Consider the following 20,636-nt stretch of genomic DNA (forward strand, 5'->3'; position numbering starts at 1 on the left):
AGAAAGATCACTCATCTATCTTTTAACTGAACATTCAAACATAATATTTCCACAACAACATGATCATCTAACATTAATAAACTGTCCACCAGCTGATTGAAGAGACCAGCTCTGTACCATAATTTGAAGCTCTTCCTAGGTTCCTAGCAGTCCCAGTTCCTTGTAAAGTACGTGCCAGCTGGCTGTTGGCTGTTGTCTTAGCAGTGTGTTCAAAACCAATATCCCAGTTGGGCTTTGTTGCTTGTAGTTCCTTGATGTTCTTTAGGTTGTGTCCAGTCTAATTGATATATACATTACAGATTATGCCAGGTCAGGGAGTCTGTAGCACTTGAGCAAAACTTTGTTTTATTGCTCATGAACATGAGAAGAACTTCTCCTTTCAGTGGTCTTGCTTTACAGAAACATGTAGACACCAGTGGGCAGGCAGAGACTTTTTACAGTGTAGAAGTCTTTGGGGGAGGAGCGAATGTTTGGAAAGGAAACATCAGGTGGCTAGTTGGACCACTGGGCCTGGACACTTCTGATTTATCTGTGCATTTCAGAATTATGTTGCCGACCTCTTCACCTCATCGCCATTTGTGTCACCCCCCAACCACCCCAAGTTCTGTTCAGGCAATCACGTCCCGCCCTCCCACCCCCCTATCAACCCTACCAACCACAGAGAATACCCCCCACTAAAAGCTGTCGTGTCATCCATAGTTCGGTACACACACTTGGTCAAAGTGACAGTCAAGCTTTGATTCGAATCTGTTTGGATGTTAGCTTGAGGAAAGGCTCTTTGAAGTACATACTGCAAAATAGTTCTCTATCGTCAGGATCAGTGCACTCATTGCTCCTATTAACATGTTATCGTGTGCTTATTTGATGCTGGAGATCACAAATATATTGCATGAGTTGAAAATGTATTGCATATAGTACACATTACATATAACAGTACAGTGCCTCACTCTTTCCTCTAAATGTGACTTTGAGCTCATCCAACTACTAAATTTGTTTTCCAATATGCAACTGAAGAAAATCATGCACATTACTCAAACTTTACAAAACTCAATGGAGAGAACTAGAAAACAGACCTTGAATATTTAAACAATCTTTCAGAATTGTAGCACCCTCTAGTGGGTGTAGTGAGTAGGGGCCAGAAAATGCAAACCTTATGCTGTTTTTTACGATTGCATTTTTATAGGCAATGTTTCATTATAGCTAAGTGGTTTATACATGGTATATACGTATATACATGGTAAACACATCATGAGGTGTAAGGGTGGGGGCATTTAACTTCATGCTGACATAAGTGTCACATTATTTCTGCAGTCGTCTGCAAATTAAAACCAAATGAGGTTATGTGGCCCTAGCACCCTGTTGACACTTGTCAGCAGCTTTTCAGAATTTGAAAGATCACTTCCTCTCATTTGAACACTCATATACAAGATTTCCACAACATGATCACAGACTGTCAACTAATTGACTGGAGATGAGTCGAGACTCCTCCTATGTTCCTAGCTTTCCAGCTGACAATAGCAGTGTGTTCAAAATCAACATCCTGGTTGGGCTCAAAATTTGTGAAATCGAAAAAGTTGTGACTCGGTATATTTCTTAAAAGAGACCTAACCGAATAACTTAAAAAGACAGGAAGAAGAGAAGTTGTCCTTAGAGATGACACCTGCCTGAAGGGTGGCCTTTTCAGCATCACTTGAAGATTTAAAGCAAAGCTGAATAAAAAAATAAATAAATAAACAAATAAAATCAGCCAGCTTACAAATACCACGGGAGAAAAACTTTTCTTTCTTTGTGTGTGTGTGTGTGTGTGTGTGTGTGTGTGTGTGTGTCTGTGTCTGTGTCTGTGTCTGTGTCTGTGTGTGTGTAAGGGTGAGAGGAAGCAATGCAAAAAACACGTCAAGGGCTCAGACCAAACCCACATCTTATAACTATTAAATGCACACCCATCACGCTCATTTCTGAAAGCACCAAACACCAAGCGCACTCATGGCTCTCAGATTCTCCCAAACCATACCTGCGGCTGTTCTACTGATTCTTGCAGTAATCGGGATTCTGCTGATGGTCATTCCTTGCAAAGATGTGCTGGTTCCTCCTGAAAACATGGTAAATATTATATGCATCAACTCATCTATCTGTAGAATTTTTTCTAAATGTATATTTTATCTGTTACCATGAAATTAATAGGAAAACAGACAGGACACACTCTAAGAAATATATTTTACACATATTTCATACAAGTGTACTTCCTGTGCTACTGCCATGTAGTGAGGACACAAGTTCTGTTTCAGCATAGGGTTTTGTTGTGCACTGAAAGACAGGTTACAGGTTTTACGAACACACACCTATTTTTGTGTAGCTCAGCCATGGCGGACTGACAGATAATGAAACCGTCACAGCTTGAAATTTTATATCCCATTTACTGTTACTGGTGTCAACTAAATATTCTCATTATGAATCAGACGGCTGTTTGTTCACAGCCTGCACCGCAACCTCGGAGGTAATGGGTAAGAGCTGGTAGAAGAAGACAAAGAACGGGAGATAAATAAAAGATGCAATTATCTTGCATTGTTTAGCAACCAATCTCAACTCCATGCTCATGTGCTTTTCCTTTTGTTCATGTTAAACTTGTTTGACATCATTGTTTCAAAAGGGTACACAAAAGGACTATTTTTGCTTTCATGTGGGGAAATCAGTTACTGCACAATCCCCTGGACAATGATCAGCGTGCGTGCAAGTTGTACACTTGTCGTGCAAAACACAATTCTGCGCTAAGAGGAGCTGAAGGCTTTATGTTAACCACATCCTTTCAAGACTTCTCATGTTTCCCCTTGGTTTGTCACCCTGGGGGGGAAATTGGTATGAGAAACATTTCCATGTACTTACAAGGGTATACAGCCGATATGCTGAGCATTTATTAAAATGAGGCTTGTTCTCCTCTGTCTCTTTCAGTATGGAATTGTGCTGGATGCAGGCTCCTCTCACACCTCTATGTACATCTACAAATGGCCAGCTGACAAGCAAAATGGCACTGGTATCGTTAGTGAGCACGACGAGTGTCATGCAGAAGGTGAGCTCCTTGCACAGTATGAAACAAGGCCTATTTAACTACTGCATTGGTGAGCACTGGTATGGGAAGCTATGTAAGACCAGCCTGCATCCCTGAGGGCGAAAAAAGACAGTGACACTAAAACTAACACAAAGTAAAGGGTCAATAAAAAAATGTTTACCCATTGACTTTAGATATCCATCTTCCAAACTCCACCCTCGTTCCATTGCAGCGCAGTTGAAAGATGCTTGGAGCATGGACCACTTACATTTACACATCCATTAAAACTATCCATCCATAACTGACCATTTAACCTCTGACTTCTTGGTGGCAAGGACACTTTCACTTCCAACATGTCATCCTGTACAGAAGTATTTGGGCAAGACTACTTCCTCACTAGACAGTCTGTAACATCCTACTCCTTGCCAGTTGTTCCCCTTCTCACTTGAGGTTTGTTTTCAGTGTCCTTGGAAACTCAAACTGTTGACAGGGTGAAGGTCGGGTGAGGAGGGCAGTGTAGTTTCAGTTATGAGGGGAGCTACTTTCTCTTCCTTTTCCAGGCGGAGGGATATCCAGCTATGCAGGTGTTCCTGGTGGTGCAGCTAAAAGTCTGGAGGCATGTCTGGAAAAAGCTGTGAAGATCATCCCCAAGGCCAGGCACAGCCAAACTCCACTCTGTCTGGGAGCAACAGCGGGCATGAGGCTCCTGGAGTTAGTAGAAGTTTTCCTTAACACAGAATACCATGAATATTATTGAAACTATACCATGCTCTTCACGGCACATGTCTGAAGGGATTCTTACAAATGTATTTAACTCTTAACATGCTTCCTTAGCCTAGTCAACTCTACAGAGTCCCAACAAGTTCTCAGAGAAGTCAAAAGAAAACTGCAATCATACCCGTTCAACTTCAAAGAGGCGGTCATCCTGAGCGGGCAGGACGAGGGAGCGTATGGCTGGGTTACAGTCAACTATTTACTGGGGAACTTTGTCAAGGTGAGACCTTACTCATTTCTGTTTTCAAAGACTGTTCCCTGCAGAGAAAACTAACACAGTTGTCCTCATGTGGACAGTAGGATCAAGTTGAATCAAAACAGTGTGACAGAAGTATATCAAAATAATACAATAAGAAGGGAAATAATTAATATAATAATTAAACAATTATTGGTTCTCTCCATCTGAAATGTACTGATAAAAGAATGTGAGGTTAAATGTTCACACATCTTCAGCAAAAAGAAATTTGACACTGGACAACTGTCACAGGATCGTCCGTTGATAGGGTTCATTATTTAGGAAATTCTTGCAACACTGTGAGCCAATTCATCTAGTAGATACAGTAATCAGTGAATAGTGAAAAGTCAGATGATCGCTAACATTACTGGCATACAGTTACTGATAACTATACGTAAAAGATGTGAAACTATTTTTGGCTTGTTGTTTTGACTTGAATATTCTCTGTTGTCCAGCACCATTTCAATTACTTATGTCTCAACATGTCCCTTCTTGCCACTCTAGTATGGTTTTGTGGGCAAATGGCTGAATCCAGGCAAGACGACAATCGGAGCTTTGGATTTAGGCGGAGCATCCACTCAGATTACATTTGAAACCTCGGAGAAGATAGAAGACCCACATAATGCGAAGGCGCTAAGGCTTTACGGACAAAACCACACACTTTACACCCAGAGCTTCCTGTGCTATGGCCAAGACCAATTTCTCAGAAAACTGCTGGCTCTACTCATCAAGGTACAAAATGTGTAAGCGCTGTGAATGCAGTTGAGAAAGCATTCAGATTTTCTGAAAGTTGTGAAAGTAGCCAAACATGGGTGAGTACTCTATCTGTCAGTTAGCTTAGCATAAAGACTGCATAGGAAACAGTGAACCTGGTATTGTCCAAAGCCAACAAAATCCTGCTACCAGTATCTGTATCTTGAATCCTGGCAAGTGTCCTGGCAACCCTACAGTGACTTCAAGACTTTAGGGACTCGCTGAAATGAAATGAAATGAAATGAAAATGTCATTTAACAGTTTTCTGCAGATGAAACAAACACTGTCAATCAATCTGTCGGAGTTTCTGGCAGGCAGATACTGCAAGATACATGCTGCCTCTTTCCCTTTGTTTCTACTCTTTATTCTAAGCTAAGCTAAGCACCTCTTATCCAAAAAGCTAAGTTGCTGTTTATAATATAATAATTAAAACAGAATGTAATCATTCGCAAATATCTAATTGGAAATACAAAAATCTGAAAATATAATATTTTTTTTTGCACAGAAATAGCTAAAAGTTGTTGTTTTTTTTGTTTTTGTTTTTTTGCTGAAAAATGTCAAGAATTATGTAAATGAACTGATGTTTTTTGGAATTTTATTTGTAACTAAATTACTTTAACTTAAAGGAATCTGTATTTTATTAACTTGGAAAGCTACAAACAACTAAAAACAACAATTAATAAGTAGTATGTTTTACTTTTTCCTTTCTTTCTAAATTGCATATTTTTTTGCCACTTTCAGAATGCAGGTATAACGTCCCAAGTATCCCACCCCTGCTACCCCCGACAGTTCAACATGACTATCAAGCTAGGGGAGGACGTCTTTGATTCACCATGTACTAAGGAGTACAAACCACCTAAATTTGACCGTAACAAGGTTGTTACAGTTGTGGGAACCGGAGATTACCAGACCTGCCTGGACAGCGTAAAGGAAATGTTCTCCTTTGACAACTGCTCTTTCTCCAGGTGCTCCTTTAACGGAGTCTTCCAGCCCAAAGTGACAGGAAACTTCATGGTGAGAGAACCGTTAGATTTAAGCAGCAAAAACATAATGAAGCAGAAGTTACACAAATGCTGTTTACTGCTCGTTTTTCTTGTGTTGCAATACTTTTTTTAATTGGTTTATAGGACTAGATTTTCTGATTCGTGTCAGTGTTCTAGCAGAATACTTGTATTTATACATGATAGCATATAATGTTGGGCAGGTGTTCATAATTTTATAACCCAGTTTTGTACCACCTCAGTCACTAAAACTCACCATGGACTGAAGTGTTATCTATAATGCCATCATGTATATGTGGATGTGGATGTAGAGTTTTGCTGTTGTAAGCTGGTATGGGTTAGGAGTTTAGATCAACAAGAGAAAAGAATAAAAATGTTTGATTCCAGTCAAATATTCAAATACTTAATCATGACACTGCAATGTTTGCTCTTCTCCCCAGGCGTTCTCTGCTTTCTTCTTCTCTCATAGCTACCTCACCCGCCTCACCAACATCACTATCACTTCTCCCCACAACATGAAGAAAGCAACCCGTCTCGTCTGCAATATGACCATTTCTGAGGTAACCCCTTATAGACATTAAGGTAACACTTTCTATAAAGGATGTATTTATAATGCCCCATGAATGCACTCATAATGTTTTATAAGGTGTAAAACATCTTGCACACACTTGTACCATCTATACATATTCATAAGTCGTCATAACCAACGTCATGATGCACTATGACAACTGATTATGAATGATTATAATCTCAATCTGAAAAGTGCATTATAAATATGTCAATATCTGCCTAGTCACTTGTTCATTTTATGATGCATCATAACTATTTTGCTTTGCTAAATGTGTATAGTGATGCATAATGAGTTTTGACTTCTACTATAGTCTGTTGTATCTGTAGTTATAAGTATATGTAATAAAGTTATAATAATGTATACATCTCCCTACAGCACACACTTAACTAAACTAACTTAACTAAACAGCTATGCAATATCATAAGTGCTATTTGTCAGCGCTAAGTAAAGTGACAAGAATATGACACTATTATTAACAGATATAAGTTACTATGAGTAATTAAAAGGTGCAATGAACTAAGTACTGAGTCTGGCATCTTTACCCCATATGCACAATATTATAAATGACTATGTTAATATCATAGCTGTTATTTGTCAGCTTTAAGTAAAGTAGAGCAAATGAGGTGTTGTAGATATAAGATTATAAACAAATATGAGGCACAATGAAATGAGAGCCTGGACAGTAAAGACAAAAGGAATTCATTTAGTTCACTTTATTTTCATTTAAACCAACACACATAATCAGAATGATTATCAATGCTCTGAGCACATTACACAAACACATGAAACACGTGAAACAGGCCACAAAAGTGGCACGGCGTGGTCCTAGAGATGTGGATCTTAAAAGTGCCTTTGGGTTGGTGAGGTGATTCAGGGTCAGAGGTCAGGAGACAGCAACTACAAGAAGAACAGAGGCAAATCTTTAGTGCTCTAGCTGGGTTTGTTTTTTATGCAGATCACGTTTTTTTCTAAATCAATACAGAAGGTTTAAAGCAGCCTAATGAGACATTGTGTTACCGCATATCATGCAGACACCGCAGATTACCTGTAGGTGGCTTAAGATAGCTAGATGAAAGTTACCATACACGGCTAGTTTTCCCTCACAAGTTAGATCGTTTTAGTATTCTTGCGTTTAATGATTGAAACCATTTGAAATCATTGCTTTAACACGTAAACCATGTGCTTCATGTAAGCAAAGTAAGGCATTAGCTCACAAAACACTAGCAGGACAGAGACACATCCTACCTGTCCTGGAGAGGACTCAGCGGAGAAAGGACAGAAAAGCCGCTTTCGGACCAGTACATAGAGTCAATGCTTTACGACAGTGGGTGGAGCTGGGGAGGGAGGTGGGTGGGTGGGGTCAGGGGTCAGGGGTCATGGACTAAGGAATGACAGTTCTACAATAATAATAATATTAATAAAAATTATATTAAAATAATATCTGATGGCATTGCCAGCGTAGTGGTACCTTGCCATACATAGGAAAAATAAATGCGGACATTTCAAACCATCTCCTGACCTCTGACCCTGAATCACCTCACCAACCCAAAGGCACTTTGAAGAGCCACATCTCTATCTTTCTGTCCGTCTTTTTATCCATCTGTCTATCTATCTGTCCGTCTGTGTGTGTCTGTCTTAATATTTTGTCTTTATTACTGTTGTAGTGTGTCTGTCAGTGTGTAATAGTGGCAGTACTGGCTTGCTAGAAATCATGGGTCACACATGCTTGATATAACAAAATACAATGTACACGAGGCTAAGTAGGTATATTTTTGACTAGGGGGAAGTTGGGTGTTTTACAAATTTCAATAATTAGGTCGCTTGGTGGCTACTGTTGGGCTGTTGGCCTATTTACTGTTACATGATTTCACACAGGTTTTATGCCTGCATCACATCATTTGCAAGACTGGCATGCATATGGAAATTTTCATAATGACCCAAGATAGATTTCAGTGGCATTGTGAGTTTTGATCCAATGATAACCACCACGGCATAGTATAGGACCACGCCGTGCCACTTTTGTGGCCTGTTTCACGTGTTTCATGTGTTTGTGTAATGTGCTCAGAGCATTGATAATCATTCTGATTATGTGTGTTGGTTTAAATGAAAATAAAGTGAACTAAATGAATTCCTTTTGTCTTTACTGTCCAGACTCTCATTTCATTGTGCCTCATATTTGTTTATAATCTTATATCTACAACACCTCATTTGCTCTACTTTACTTAAAGCTGACAAATAACAGCTATGATATTAACATAGTCATTTATAATATTGTGCATATGGGGTAAAGATGCCAGACTCAGTACTTAGTTCATTGCACCTTTTAATTACTCATAGTAACTTATATCTGTTAATAATAGTGTCATATTCTTGCCACTTTACTTAAAGCTGACAAATAGCACTTATGATATTGCATAGCTGTTTATAACAGTGTGCTGTAGGGAGATGTATACATTATTATAACTTTATTACATATACTTATAGCTACAGATATAAAGGATTATTGTAGAAGTCAAAACTCATTATGCATCACTATACACATTTAGCAAAGCAAAGTTGTCATAATGCATCATGACGTTGGACGACTTGTGAATATGTATAGATGGTAATAATGACCATTATAATGCTTATATATTAATAATATTATGAGTGCATTCATAGGGCATTATAAATACAACCTTCATAGAAAGTGTTGCCGACATTAAAATACTCATTCTCAAATAACTTCACGTGTATATCTGACACACTGGCCATGTTCTTAGCAACTGAATATTTTACAAAAATGAAACATTTCAAATAAGAACATGTCAATATTGACTCACTGCATTTCTCTGAACAGATGATGGCAAAGACAAAGCAGGCAGCAAAATACATGAAGAATGTCTGTGCCGTATCCCACTTTGTCCAGGTCCTCTTAATGGAGGGCTACCATTTTGATGAAGCTTCCTTCCCTTCTATCTCTTTCCAGAAAAAGGTGAGAACTTAAGACATTATATAGAATCTTTTGATGGACGTTTGTTGAGACCTCAGCAACACTGTCATCTAGATTTCATGAGCTGTGGCTTCACTCGACCTCTTCTTCTGTGTCTGCAGGCAGAAGGAGCATCTGTAGGCTGGGCTTTGGGATACATGCTGAACATAAGCAACACTGTGCCTACAGAGAGTCTTGCACTGGGTAAAGCTCTGACCCCAGGGGCATTCACTGGTGTCCTTATCATCTTCATCATTCTCATTTTCATTACAATAGGCTACTGTCTATGGACATACAAAAAGTCAAAATCGCAGGATTTGTAAGTGCAAGGATACACACCATCATGTCCAGTTAGTATTCACTGAAAGTACTGTATGCACATGTTCACACATAAAAATATTTTGTTGCCACTAATATGTAATAAGTGAGGTAATTAACATGGTAAAATGTGTCCTGAGCAATTTTCTTTGAAAAAATGATGTAATACAATAAAAGCTTTGAACAACAACAATTGAAATCCATGAATGCTGTGTGTAGTCATTCTTATTCACGAGCAAGTCTGTATTTGTGATCCATGATGTACGCAAATTCATGACAGTTCTGTTTCCTGATTTTGAATGCGACAGGAAAGACAGAACGAAAGAAAGTCTGTAGCCCTCCTTTTCCCGCTGAACACGAACCGCGGAACTGTTGTCCTTACAAATGTTTCTGACTGACGTTTTACACGGTTACAACGCAACATAGTACAGCAGAAAACATCACCATCTGTACAAATGCATCTAACTCTTACTGCGCTACTATTCTATTGAAAGAAAGAAAGAAAGAAAGAAAGAAAGAAAGAAAGAAAGAAAGAAAGAAAGAAAGAAAGAAAAAGAAGAATTTCCCGCTGAACTACGGAACGTTCGTCGTCGCTGGTGTTTCTGACGGACTGTTTACATAGTTACAACACAGGATACCACAGCGGAAACCCCAATAATGTGTTGTTGTGTGTTGTAGCAAGCGTTTAAATTTCGGCTGCTACGGTTACGTTAAAATATATTATTCGCGAATATATAAATCCTAAAATTGATGAATAAACCGGAACCATGTTCGCGGGGCTGCCTGAGCTCGGGATATCAAACGGCGAGGACCTCAAAGAAACTCTCACCAACTGCACAGAGCCTCTGAAAGCCATTGATCAGTTTCAGGTAACGCTACAGAAACACGGGCCTTATTATTCCCCAACAGAAATGACTGCTTAAAAGAGTAGTAATAATAATTTTAATCGGCATACTCGCTGTGTGTGCATGAGGTTAATTTTGGCACCCCGTGAGAGAAAGATGCATATTACATCCAACACAATTGGAATATTTAACTGTTAGTTAATGAAGTTGGTCCGTTCTGATAAATTCACATTTTTTAAAGATACTTTAAAGATCATATTGTCATTAGAATAAACGTGTTCAGAATAGTACTGAATTCAGACGGAATATTACATCCATAATAATACTCCATCACATAAAGTTGGATCTAACTATTAATATATAACTATTGTATGAGTGCCTATACATATGCAAACTAGTTTATGTTTTTAAGTATTAATATTGCCCCTTTGTTTTCATAATTAGTTTAACTGTTAGGTGACCAAAAAGCTACAGTCAGAAATTCAGATGCAGAGAATGCGCTTTTTTTTCGCCATAACACAACAAAAAGTCATGGCTGTTTATAGTCACTGTGACTATGTATCAGGTTACCGTGTTTCCTCTCAGTGGGTAGCATATATTAGGCAGCAGGTGAACATTTTCTTCCAGAAGCTGATGTTAGATGTAGGAAAAACGTGGAAGTGGAAGGATCTGAGCAACTTTGATGAAATGTTGATGGCTGGACAACTTTGAGAGAAATCACATAAATACCAAGACCTATGGCTCCAAGAAGAACAATGCAGAGCAGGAAGTTCAGAATGTATTTGTGAGATTCTGATAAGAGCGTCTGCGAGTAACACTAATCTCTGACGAATCGTCAATGTGTCCCATGACTGCAGATGGAAAATGGCATCCTGCTGCCAACACTCCAGTCTGCTCTTCCCTTCCTCGACCTCCATGGGACCCCTCGGCTGGAGTTTCACCAGTCTGTCTTTGATGAGCTTCGAGATAAGCTGATGGAGCGCGTCGCCACCATCGCAGAGGGCAAGGACGAGGACAGGTGTGTGACCGGTTGTTTCTGACTTTGAGTTATGTTCTCGGAAAGTCCCAGTTTGAGTGACTTTCTTTCTTTTCTTTCCGTCTATTTACAGATATGGGAAACTTGAAGAGCTGCTGGAGAAGAGCTTTCCACTTGTTAAAATGCCGTCCATTCAGCCAGTGGTAATGCAGGTGCTGAAGCATCTACCCAAGGCAAGTATTTCCAGCTGTTCAGCTGGTAAAAAGTACTAAATGTTATATTGCTGCTGTACTGACGCTTATTCAGTAGCGTCAGGATCACAGCCTGTTAACATGTGTACAGTCACATGTAGGCTACAAGAAGAGAAAAAAGAAATTCAACATGTTTATACTCAGACCATTAGTCTTTCAAAACAACGTTTAGTTTTTCAAATGATTAACCTATTAATTATTTTCTAAAAACTCACCTCTAAATAATAAACATAACCTGCCAACAGGAAATCTATGAATGTAGAATTTTAAACTTTTCTTTATCAAGTTTTTCTTCACAAAGATAAATATTTATTCAGTGTAGTCCTTTACTACATTTTGCATTTAATTATCATCTTGATTTAACATTAGTGGCTTGACGTCAATGAAAATCAAGCTAGTTTTGTTTCATAGGTCTATTTTATAGGTCTACAGGTGCTGGCCAGTAAATTAGAATATCATCAAAAAGTTGAATTATTTCAGTAATTCCATTCAAAAGGTGAAACTTGTATACTGTATACTTTCCTTCCACACATAGTGATATATTTCAAGTGTTTATTCATTTTCATTTTTATTATTACAACTGACAGCTAATGAAAACACCAAATTCAGTATCTCAGAAAATTAGAATATTCTGAAAAGGCTCAATATAGAAGACACCTGGTGCCACACTAATCAGCTGATTAACTCAAAACACCTGCAAAGGCCTTTAAAAGGTTCCTCAGTCTTGTTCTGAAGGCTCCACAATCATGGGAAGACTTCTGACTTAACAGTTGTCCAAAAGACGACCATTGACACCTTGTACAAGGAGGGCAAGACACAAAAGTTGATTGCTAAAGAAGCTGGCTGTTCGCAGAGCTCTGTGTCCAAGCACATTAACAGACAGGCGAAGGGACGGAAAAAATGTGGTAGAAAAAAGTGTACAAGCTCTAGGGATAACCGCACCCTGCAGAGAATTGTGACGACAAACCCATTCAAAAATGTGGGGGAGATCCACAAAGAGTGGACTGCAGCTGGAGTCAGCGCTTCAAGAACCACCACGAAGAGACGCATGAAAGACATGGGATTCAGCTGTCGCATTCCGTGTGTCAAGCCACTCTTGAACAAGAAACAGCATAAGAAGCGTCTCGCCTGGGCCAAGGATAAAAAGGACTGGACTGCTGCTGCGTGGTCCAAAGTTATGTTTTCTGATGAAAGCAAATTTTGCATTTCCTTTGGAAATCAAGGACCCAGAGTCTGGAGGAAGAGCGGAGAAGCACAGAATCCACGTTGCATGAGGTCCAGTGTGAAGTTTCCACCGTCAGTGATGGTGTGGGGTGCCATGTCATCTGCCGGTGTTGGCCCACTCTGTTTCCTGAGGTCCAAGGTCAATGCAGCTGTCTACCAGGAAGTTTTAGAGCACTTCATGCTTCCTGCTGCTGACCAACTTTATGGAGATGCAGATTTCACTTTTCAACAGGACTTGGCACCTGCACACAGTGCCAAAACCACCAGTACCTGGTTCAAGGACCCGTATCCCTGTCCTTGATTGGCCAGCAAACTCGCCTGACCTTAACCCCATAGAAAATCTATGGGGTATTGTGAAGCGGAAGATGCAATGCGCTAGACCCAACAATGCAGAGGAGCTGAAGACGACTATCAGAGCAACCTGGGCTCTCATAACACCTGAGCAGTGCCACAGACTGATCGAGTCCATGCCACGCCGCATTAATGCAGTGATTGAGGCAAAAGGAGCCCCGACTAAGTATTGAGTGCTATACATGCGCATGCTTTTCATGTTCATTCTTTTCAGTTGGCCAACATTTCTAAAAAAAACATTTTTTTCATTGGCCTTTTCAATATTCTAATTTTTTGAGATGCCAAATTTGGAGTTTTCATTAGTTGTCACTTATAAATATCAAAATTAAAAGAAATAAACATTGGAAATACATCGGTCTGTGTGCATTGCATGAATATAATGTACAAATTTCACTTTTTGAATGGAATTACTGAAATAATTCAAGTTTTTGATGATATTCTAATTTACTGGCCAGCACCTGTATATGTCTGTGCACTGTAGCAACCATTAGCATCTGATCCAGAGGGTCTTTGTCAGGATCTTGTCGGATGACAACTACCCCCAGTCTGTGCTCATCAACCAACGAAGACTAAACTTGCTGGAATAGTCCAAATACTGACACTGCTGCTTTGTTGTTTTGATGTCAGAGCAAGGATTGTCCGTTGAGATGCACTCACATAGCAGTTGTGATGCTGTGGTCTGTCATTTTTTCTAAGCCTAATGGTCTCATCTCATCTCAGCTTCCATACCGCTTATTCCTGCACTAGTGTCACAGGGGTTGCTGGAGTCTATCCCAGCTGGCATTGGACGAGAGGCACGATACACCCTGGACAAGTCGCCAGCCTATCGCAGGGCTAAGCCTAATGGTTCTCTGTTCAAATGACACTTTCATGAAGCGTCAGTGTGCTCCAAGCTTATTGACACCGTTGTTGCAGCCCTTGAACTTGGTTGTACACACACAGTGGCATATACACTACCAGTCACAAATATGGACACACCTTCTCAGACAGCTGGAAGGACAACCGACCAGTCAGAGAGTGTGAATGTAAAAAAATTGGCCCAGCTTCTCTCAGTCCATTGTTCAGGTGAAAAATGGAGGACACATTACCGTGGCATTTAAAACATATATTCAGATATTTATTCCCTGGTGTATTGCTGGGATTCTTGGGCTTGATTTCATGACAGTCCATCTGAAAGATGTTGACTGCGGCTTATAGACATACATCTATCTTAAAAGGTCAAGAATACCTCTCATATGTATCACACGCTCCTTTCTGCAGGTGCCAGAGAAGAAACTGAAGATGGTGATGGCTGACAAAGAGCTGTACAAGGTGTGTGCTGTGGAGGTGAAGAGGCAGATCTGGCAGGACAACCAGGCTCTGTTTGGAGATGAAGTCTCTCCACTCTTAAAGCAGTACATTGTTGAGAAGGAAGCCGCACTGTTCAGCAGTGACCTCTCCATCCTGCACAATTTCTTCAGTCCTTCTCCTAAAACACGGCGTCAAGGCGAGGTGAGTCACATCACACATGAGCTCCATTCCAAGATCGCCTTTAATTTGTCTGTTGACAATTTTCTGCCTTCTTTTTTTTTTTTTTTTTTAATTTACTCTGGGCAAAAGTGAAACGATACCCTCAGAAGGTGTCGGTCACATCAAATCCGTCCTGCGTGCAGTGTTTGTAATTGTCCTGGTGCCTTGTATTTTGCAGGTGGTTCTGAAGCTGACCCAGATGATCGGAAAGAATGTGAAGCTGTATGACATGGTGCTGCAGTTTTTACGGACACTCTTCCTGCGAACGCGAAACGTTCACTACTGCACTCTGAGAGCAGAGCTGCTGATGTCTCTACACGACCTGGACATCAGTGAGATCTGCTCTGTTGACCCCTGCCATAAGGTGAGGACAGAAACCATGGTGGTTGGATTAAGAGCACCAAATCCTCTATATGCCGTGTTTAAGCTTTGTGTTACATGAGTTTTTTTTCTACTGTGACAGTTCACTTGGTGTTTAGATGCCTGCATCAGGGAGAAGTTTGTGGACGGCAAGCGAGCCAGAGAGCTACAAGGTTTCCTGGATGGAGTGAAGAAAGGACAAGAGCAAGTCCTTGGGTAACAGAGAGAGGTGCAAGTTTATGAGCAAGTTCATGAGTTGTTGGTGAATACTTGAATTATCTTTTTGTGCTCTCCAGGGACCTGTCCATGATCCTGTGTGACCCTTTTGCCTGTAACACCCTGGTCTTGAGTATCATGAGAAACCTGCAAGAGCTGCTGAGTCAGGATGCTTTACCCAGGGTGAGCACACTGTGCATGAAGACACAAGCAAAAAACAACATCGTGCTGATGATGTTGTGCTATTTTAGTGACTGACAGCTGCTAAAGAAGCAAAAAGGACTGCTGACAATGCTGAGTGGACAATATTGGAATGAGATGATCAAGTTATTTTACTGTGGAGGCAGTTTATGGCTGTGCACCGAGACACAACCGGCCTTTATTATAGCCAACACATGGTGAATCTACATTTGTCATATTGCATTTTAATGTCAGTATCTAGATATAATTAATGATTTGTAAGCAGAAGAGAAAAGAAAGCGTTGCTAAGGTTCTTAAGGTTCCCCGACAGCCTAGATCACTAACAGTATAACTGAAGGATGGTTAGGGTTACTTGAGTCACTCCTAACTCTTCTTATCAAAAAGGAAAGATCTTTAAGGAGTGAGGATGTTTGCTTCACAAGAGCCTGTATATTTCATTAGACCGTGATATGTCAAAGACAGGGAGTGATTTATTTTTCTCCCACCTTCATTAAATGTATGTTAGTTATTGCTTCTATCCATCACTGTGAACAGGACAGTCCAGACCTGATGCTGCTGCTGAGAATGCTGTCACTGGGTCAAGGAGCGTGGGACATGATAGACAGCCAGGTCTTCAAGGAACCTCGTTTGGTGCGTACTCTCCATCACCTCAGCTGTACCTGTGCGTCAAGTTTTCGTAGAACAACCTGTATGAAGATGGTTGAAAGTTGAGTTGATTGTTCTTCGATTTGATTCGTCTACTCGCCAGAATTGGGTCCAAAAATTACAATTGGGCAGGGATCTAAATTAAAAAGAAAAAGAAAAAGAGATGGATAGAAAATGGTTGCCAGTAGCAGTCCTTCGCAGAAAAAACAAATGCAAGTCCATTTCATTTCTAAGGTGACAGTGCATGGAGCTCTATAACACAAATATGGTGATTTCTTGATTGATATAATGGAGACCAGTACTTATGGAGGTTAGGTTTAATCAGCTATTCAGATTTTTAAAAATGCTCGCCTTTGACATTGTCATTATCATCATCATCAGCAGCAGCAGTAGCAACTTTTAATTTGCTCACCTCTTGGTCAATAGTTAGGGCTCTTTTATGTACGATGCTACCGTGGAATACTAATGAGCTCATTTTTCAATAGTAAATGTGAATCCTTTGATTACGGACAAACTGGGCATTTCATATTTCATTTTCATTCACTGTTTCTTTCCTCAGGACTCAGAGGTGGTGACGCGCTTCCTGCCTGCAATGATGTCCGTGGTTGTTGACGATCACACATTCACGGTAGAACAGAAGCTACCCAGTGAAGAGAAGAGCTCGCTGTCGTACCCCACCACCCTGCCAGATGCCTTCAACAGGTAGAAACACAGCAGGAAGGTGACTGGCATGACGTCAAAGGATGTTTCTTTGTCAGTATCTTCTTCTTACCGCTTCCTTTGCAGGGGAGGTGAGAAGATTGTGTTTACAAGTTGACCAAAAACTTAACCTTTACTTCATAGTCTTATGTCCCTCTGTTCTCAAGAGCACAGATTGCTACTGTGTGTATTGGAAAAACCTTTAATAGATTTAAAATGAGGCAAAGAGGTTAAAGTTATGCAGTAGATTAATTTGTGAAGTTTAAATTACTGTACATATGTAATTTGACTTCCCAGTTTGAAGTGGCTACTGTAAATTACCAAAGATGCTTTAGTTGAGTTTTTCTTGCTGCCACTCAGGTACCTGCAGGAGAACAGAGTGGCCTGTGAAATGGGTCTCTACTACGTCCTCCATATTGCCAAACTGAGGAACAAGAATGCCTTACAGAGGTTAATCCCCACTCTGGGTGAGTGTCACTCCTGTCAAATATCTGAAAGCATATTATTTAAAACCACTTTTGCAGACACTTTTTTTTTTTTTTTTTACCAGATGAAAATATTGTTGAACTTCTGCAATTTTAACATGAAAAACGTTTCACCAGTCTGTCTCTTTACACCACAACAATAAAAGTGAAATCAGACCACTGAGATGCAGTGTACAGTGTACAGTCCCTATTTTCAGGGGCTCAAATAATTCCTGAAGGACCCCATGGACATGGACACAAAACATGTCGGGAATTATTTGAGCCCCTGAAAACAGTGACTGTACAGTCAGTGTATCAGTCCTCATTTGCCTTTACTGTAGCTGTCTTAGGTTGTTTGTGGGTCATTCTGTCTTTATGATATGATATGATCCTTTTATTGTCACTAGTACAAGTACCAGCGAAATTAGCCATCAACCCGTCCATACATATACAAAACATACGTACACTAGTTTATACATTATACATTAGTTTTGACTTCAGCATGTGAAATGCAGCTCAATCTGGTCAGAGACTGAGACTGACTTGACCGTAACCATCAAAAACTCCTGCGTCATACAGTATGTTTTGGATCATTGATCTGAAAACTTCCTGTTTGAGCCGTTGAGTTAGCATCTGTTTGATCTCTGCTCTTCACTCACCCCCACAGTGGAGACCTACAACGACATGGCCTTCAGTGACATCTTCCTGCACCTGCTAACGGGGCACCTCACCCTTCTCTCCGATGAATTTGGAACGGAAGAGTTTTGCTCAGTTGTTTTTGATGGCTTCCTCCTTACGTCTTTCTCCAGGTAGGTTGATTGTAGTGGAACATGTTCTCTAGCTAGATGCCTAGATCTGTACTCTGACATAGAAAGTCTTGCACAAACAAAGTGGACAGCATTGTATCCACATTGTCTTAATTGACTCTTTTTGTTTCTGTCTGAATATCTTCCAGCAAAGAGAATGTCCACAGACACAGCCTCAGGATGTTGCTGCATTTACACCACAAAGTCCTGCCGTCATACATGGAAACCTTAATGAAAACTCTTGAACCTCCAAAACAGGTAGACTTCCTTTCTATATTCATACAACAACAGATGTTGCAGTGCTGGGTACAATTAGGAAGAAGTCTCCCAGTTCTATCCCCAGTAATATATGATGAAACAAACATTTAAAACAGAAAGTATTCAGATCCCAATCACTTTTTCTACTGTTTAGTGGTGTACATTTAGACTTAAACAGACTTTAATGATCCACGAGGGAAATTACTTTGTCACTGTAGCTTTGTTGTTTATACAAGTAAACACAAGAAAGATAAAACAAAATGAGATTAGATTAAAGTAAAATAGAAATAAAAAGTGTAATCCAAAATTTTAATCACAAAGTTATGGAAAAATATACAAAAGTAGCTGGCAAACTGTTATTTTCCTGTCAGACAGTATAGTCATATAGTAACAAACTCATGCTGAACAGCCTAAAAAACAGAAACATTTTGTTACATGTTTCCAAACAGGCTATTCAGAGTCCTTAAGTCAATACTGAACTCAAAACCTGATTCCTCTAGGTCATCAGTATACTAAAAAGTGACCTCTGCATTTAGCTTCATTCATCCTTCCCCGTTCTGACAACTGTCCCTCGGAAGCAATTTTATGGCATGATGCTGCTACCGCCATGCTTCTCTGTAGAGATGGCATTTGGCAGATGATGAGCTATATCTGGTATTTACCAGAAATAGTGTTTGGACTAGTTATTCTCCAAAGTAGATTATGTTTATTTTGTGTAAATTGATGAGAAAATGTATTTTATTCTTTAAATAAACTCAGTAAAACAAGCAGAAAGGGAACAGGCCTGAATACCTCCTGGAGCATCTGTGCGCAGTCAGAAATAAAAATAAAAAAAAGCTGCGTTTTTATATTTCAGCCTAGTTTACTACTTATTCAGATTCAGCAATCCTGGAACTTGTCTATAAAAAGTATAAAAGTATCAACAGTTTTGCACTTTCATTACTTTTGAAATAATTTGCAAATTTCCACAAAACTTAAAAAAAAAAGAATGTGAATTTTTTTAACAAAGCAGTGTCAATTAAATAAAATTATATTGTATATTGTAAAATAAGTGATCACAAAAGTATTTACTACCTCTTTTAAAGTAACTGACCTAATGTAATTCATTGGAGATCCATCCAGTTTGCTGATAGTCTCACAGTTATATTTTTCATATATTTTTTTTTTAATGAACTTTTACTGTATTAAATTAACTACAATTCAGTGTATAAAATCGACAAACAAATCAATAGAAACTGAATAACAATATATTAATTAAAATAATTTCTGAAAATGTCAGAACTCTGACCGGTTACGAGGTGGTGAATATCACATGGTGGCACCATTCATATGGACTTGAACATGATAAACATTACACCATTGCAGGCAACTCAAGTATTTAGGCAGTTAAAGTTGCTCAAGCTGTAGCTGTCTTATCAAACATCACTTTCAGGCATCGTCACACAGGCTGATGCAGACATATATTCTCTGAATTTGAGATTGTTGTTTCAGATCAGTTCACATGTAAATATAAGATGAAGATAAATGTCTTCAGTACAGAGTTGTATGTGCTGAGTCTTTGTGTGTCTCTGTTCCTGGTGACCACAGTGCAGTGAGCCGCTGAAGGAGCTGTACACCCAGCTGACAGAGAAGCTGGAGGCCCAGAAGAAGAGCCCTCCACCACCAGATGAAACTCCATCCCTGGACCTGGGGCTTCACCCGGTGACCATGCCTGCCACCGCCTCCACCCCAACCACGCCTCTCTGAGACGCAGCTGAAACAACGAGGCAATTCTTAATCAGTGACTTACTGTAAATACTTCCAGCTGGTTCATTAGTTTTTTTAAACACGGAACATTTGATAGTTTTGTTTGACGTATGACTGTTTTTCATGGAGGTTTAGTTTCTGTAGGTGTTTGTCTTCCAGGTCTGTAGCCCAGTGGCAAACAATTTTACTCAAAAAAAGTTCTCTTTTCTAAATTTTGTCATCTTGCATCAGTCTCCAGATATATAGTATTTTCATATGTAACTGGCCCGTGTGTGTGTTGTATTGGAACCCTTCAATAGTGCAAGAACCCTGTAAATAAATGATTATTTACAAATACTACATAGGTCTTTAATTGTGGTAAAAGGGGCAGCCACATCTTGAGGGAATTTACAAAACCTCTTTTCTAAGAAATGACCCGA

The 20,636-nt window shown here is 39.7% G+C and overlaps 2 protein-coding genes across 2 annotated transcripts; both read left to right on the plus strand.

Annotated features, from left to right (window-relative positions):
• The first annotated feature begins 1,958 nt into the window (after nucleotides 1-1,958).
• On the plus strand, nucleotides 1,959-9,873 carry LOC125012337 (ectonucleoside triphosphate diphosphohydrolase 2-like). The gene is made up of 9 exons (XM_047592230.1): nucleotides 1,959-2,100; nucleotides 2,947-3,064; nucleotides 3,604-3,754; nucleotides 3,878-4,037; nucleotides 4,557-4,784; nucleotides 5,547-5,819; nucleotides 6,247-6,366; nucleotides 9,217-9,351; nucleotides 9,471-9,873. The coding sequence occupies exons 1-9, from the start codon at nucleotides 1,984-1,986 to the stop codon at nucleotides 9,669-9,671; spliced, it is 1,503 nt and encodes a 500-aa protein (XP_047448186.1). The 5' UTR covers nucleotides 1,959-1,983; the 3' UTR covers nucleotides 9,672-9,873.
• Nucleotides 9,874-10,074: 201 nt separating this feature from the next.
• On the plus strand, nucleotides 10,075-20,553 carry nelfb (negative elongation factor complex member B). Its single transcript, XM_047592229.1, has 13 exons — nucleotides 10,075-10,535; nucleotides 11,369-11,529; nucleotides 11,621-11,720; nucleotides 14,574-14,804; nucleotides 15,001-15,186; nucleotides 15,286-15,398; nucleotides 15,479-15,581; nucleotides 16,134-16,229; nucleotides 16,804-16,946; nucleotides 17,304-17,410; nucleotides 18,075-18,216; nucleotides 18,363-18,471; nucleotides 20,059-20,553. Exons 1-13 carry the CDS (start codon nucleotides 10,434-10,436, stop codon nucleotides 20,215-20,217), a joined length of 1,752 nt encoding a protein of 583 aa, XP_047448185.1. The 5' UTR covers nucleotides 10,075-10,433; the 3' UTR covers nucleotides 20,218-20,553.
• The last annotated feature ends 83 nt before the right edge of the window (nucleotides 20,554-20,636 follow it).

Source organism: Mugil cephalus, chromosome 8, assembly GCF_022458985.1.
Source record: "Mugil cephalus isolate CIBA_MC_2020 chromosome 8, CIBA_Mcephalus_1.1, whole genome shotgun sequence".
NCBI lineage: Eukaryota > Metazoa > Chordata > Actinopteri > Mugiliformes > Mugilidae > Mugil > Mugil cephalus.

What these genes read in the sequence shown, in the direction of transcription:
- nelfb (XM_047592229.1), top strand. Translation starts at nt 10,434, where the DNA reads ATGTTCGCGGGGCTGCCTGAGCTCGGGATATCAAACGGCGAGGACCTC. An exon ending in TCTTCAAGGAACCTCGTTTG is followed by an intron (nt 16,230 to 16,803) that starts GTGCGTACTCTC and finishes TTCTTTCCTCAG; the next exon opens with GACTCAGAGGTGGTGACGCG. An exon ending in CTCCTTACGTCTTTCTCCAG is followed by an intron (nt 18,217 to 18,362) that starts GTAGGTTGATTG and finishes AATATCTTCCAG; the next exon opens with CAAAGAGAATGTCCACAGAC.
- LOC125012337 (XM_047592230.1), top strand. Translation starts at nt 1,984, where the DNA reads ATGGCTCTCAGATTCTCCCAAACCATACCTGCGGCTGTTCTACTGATT. An exon ending in TACTGGGGAACTTTGTCAAG is followed by an intron (nt 4,038 to 4,556) that starts GTGAGACCTTAC and finishes TTGCCACTCTAG; the next exon opens with TATGGTTTTGTGGGCAAATG. An exon ending in CTATCTCTTTCCAGAAAAAG is followed by an intron (nt 9,352 to 9,470) that starts GTGAGAACTTAA and finishes CTGTGTCTGCAG; the next exon opens with GCAGAAGGAGCATCTGTAGG.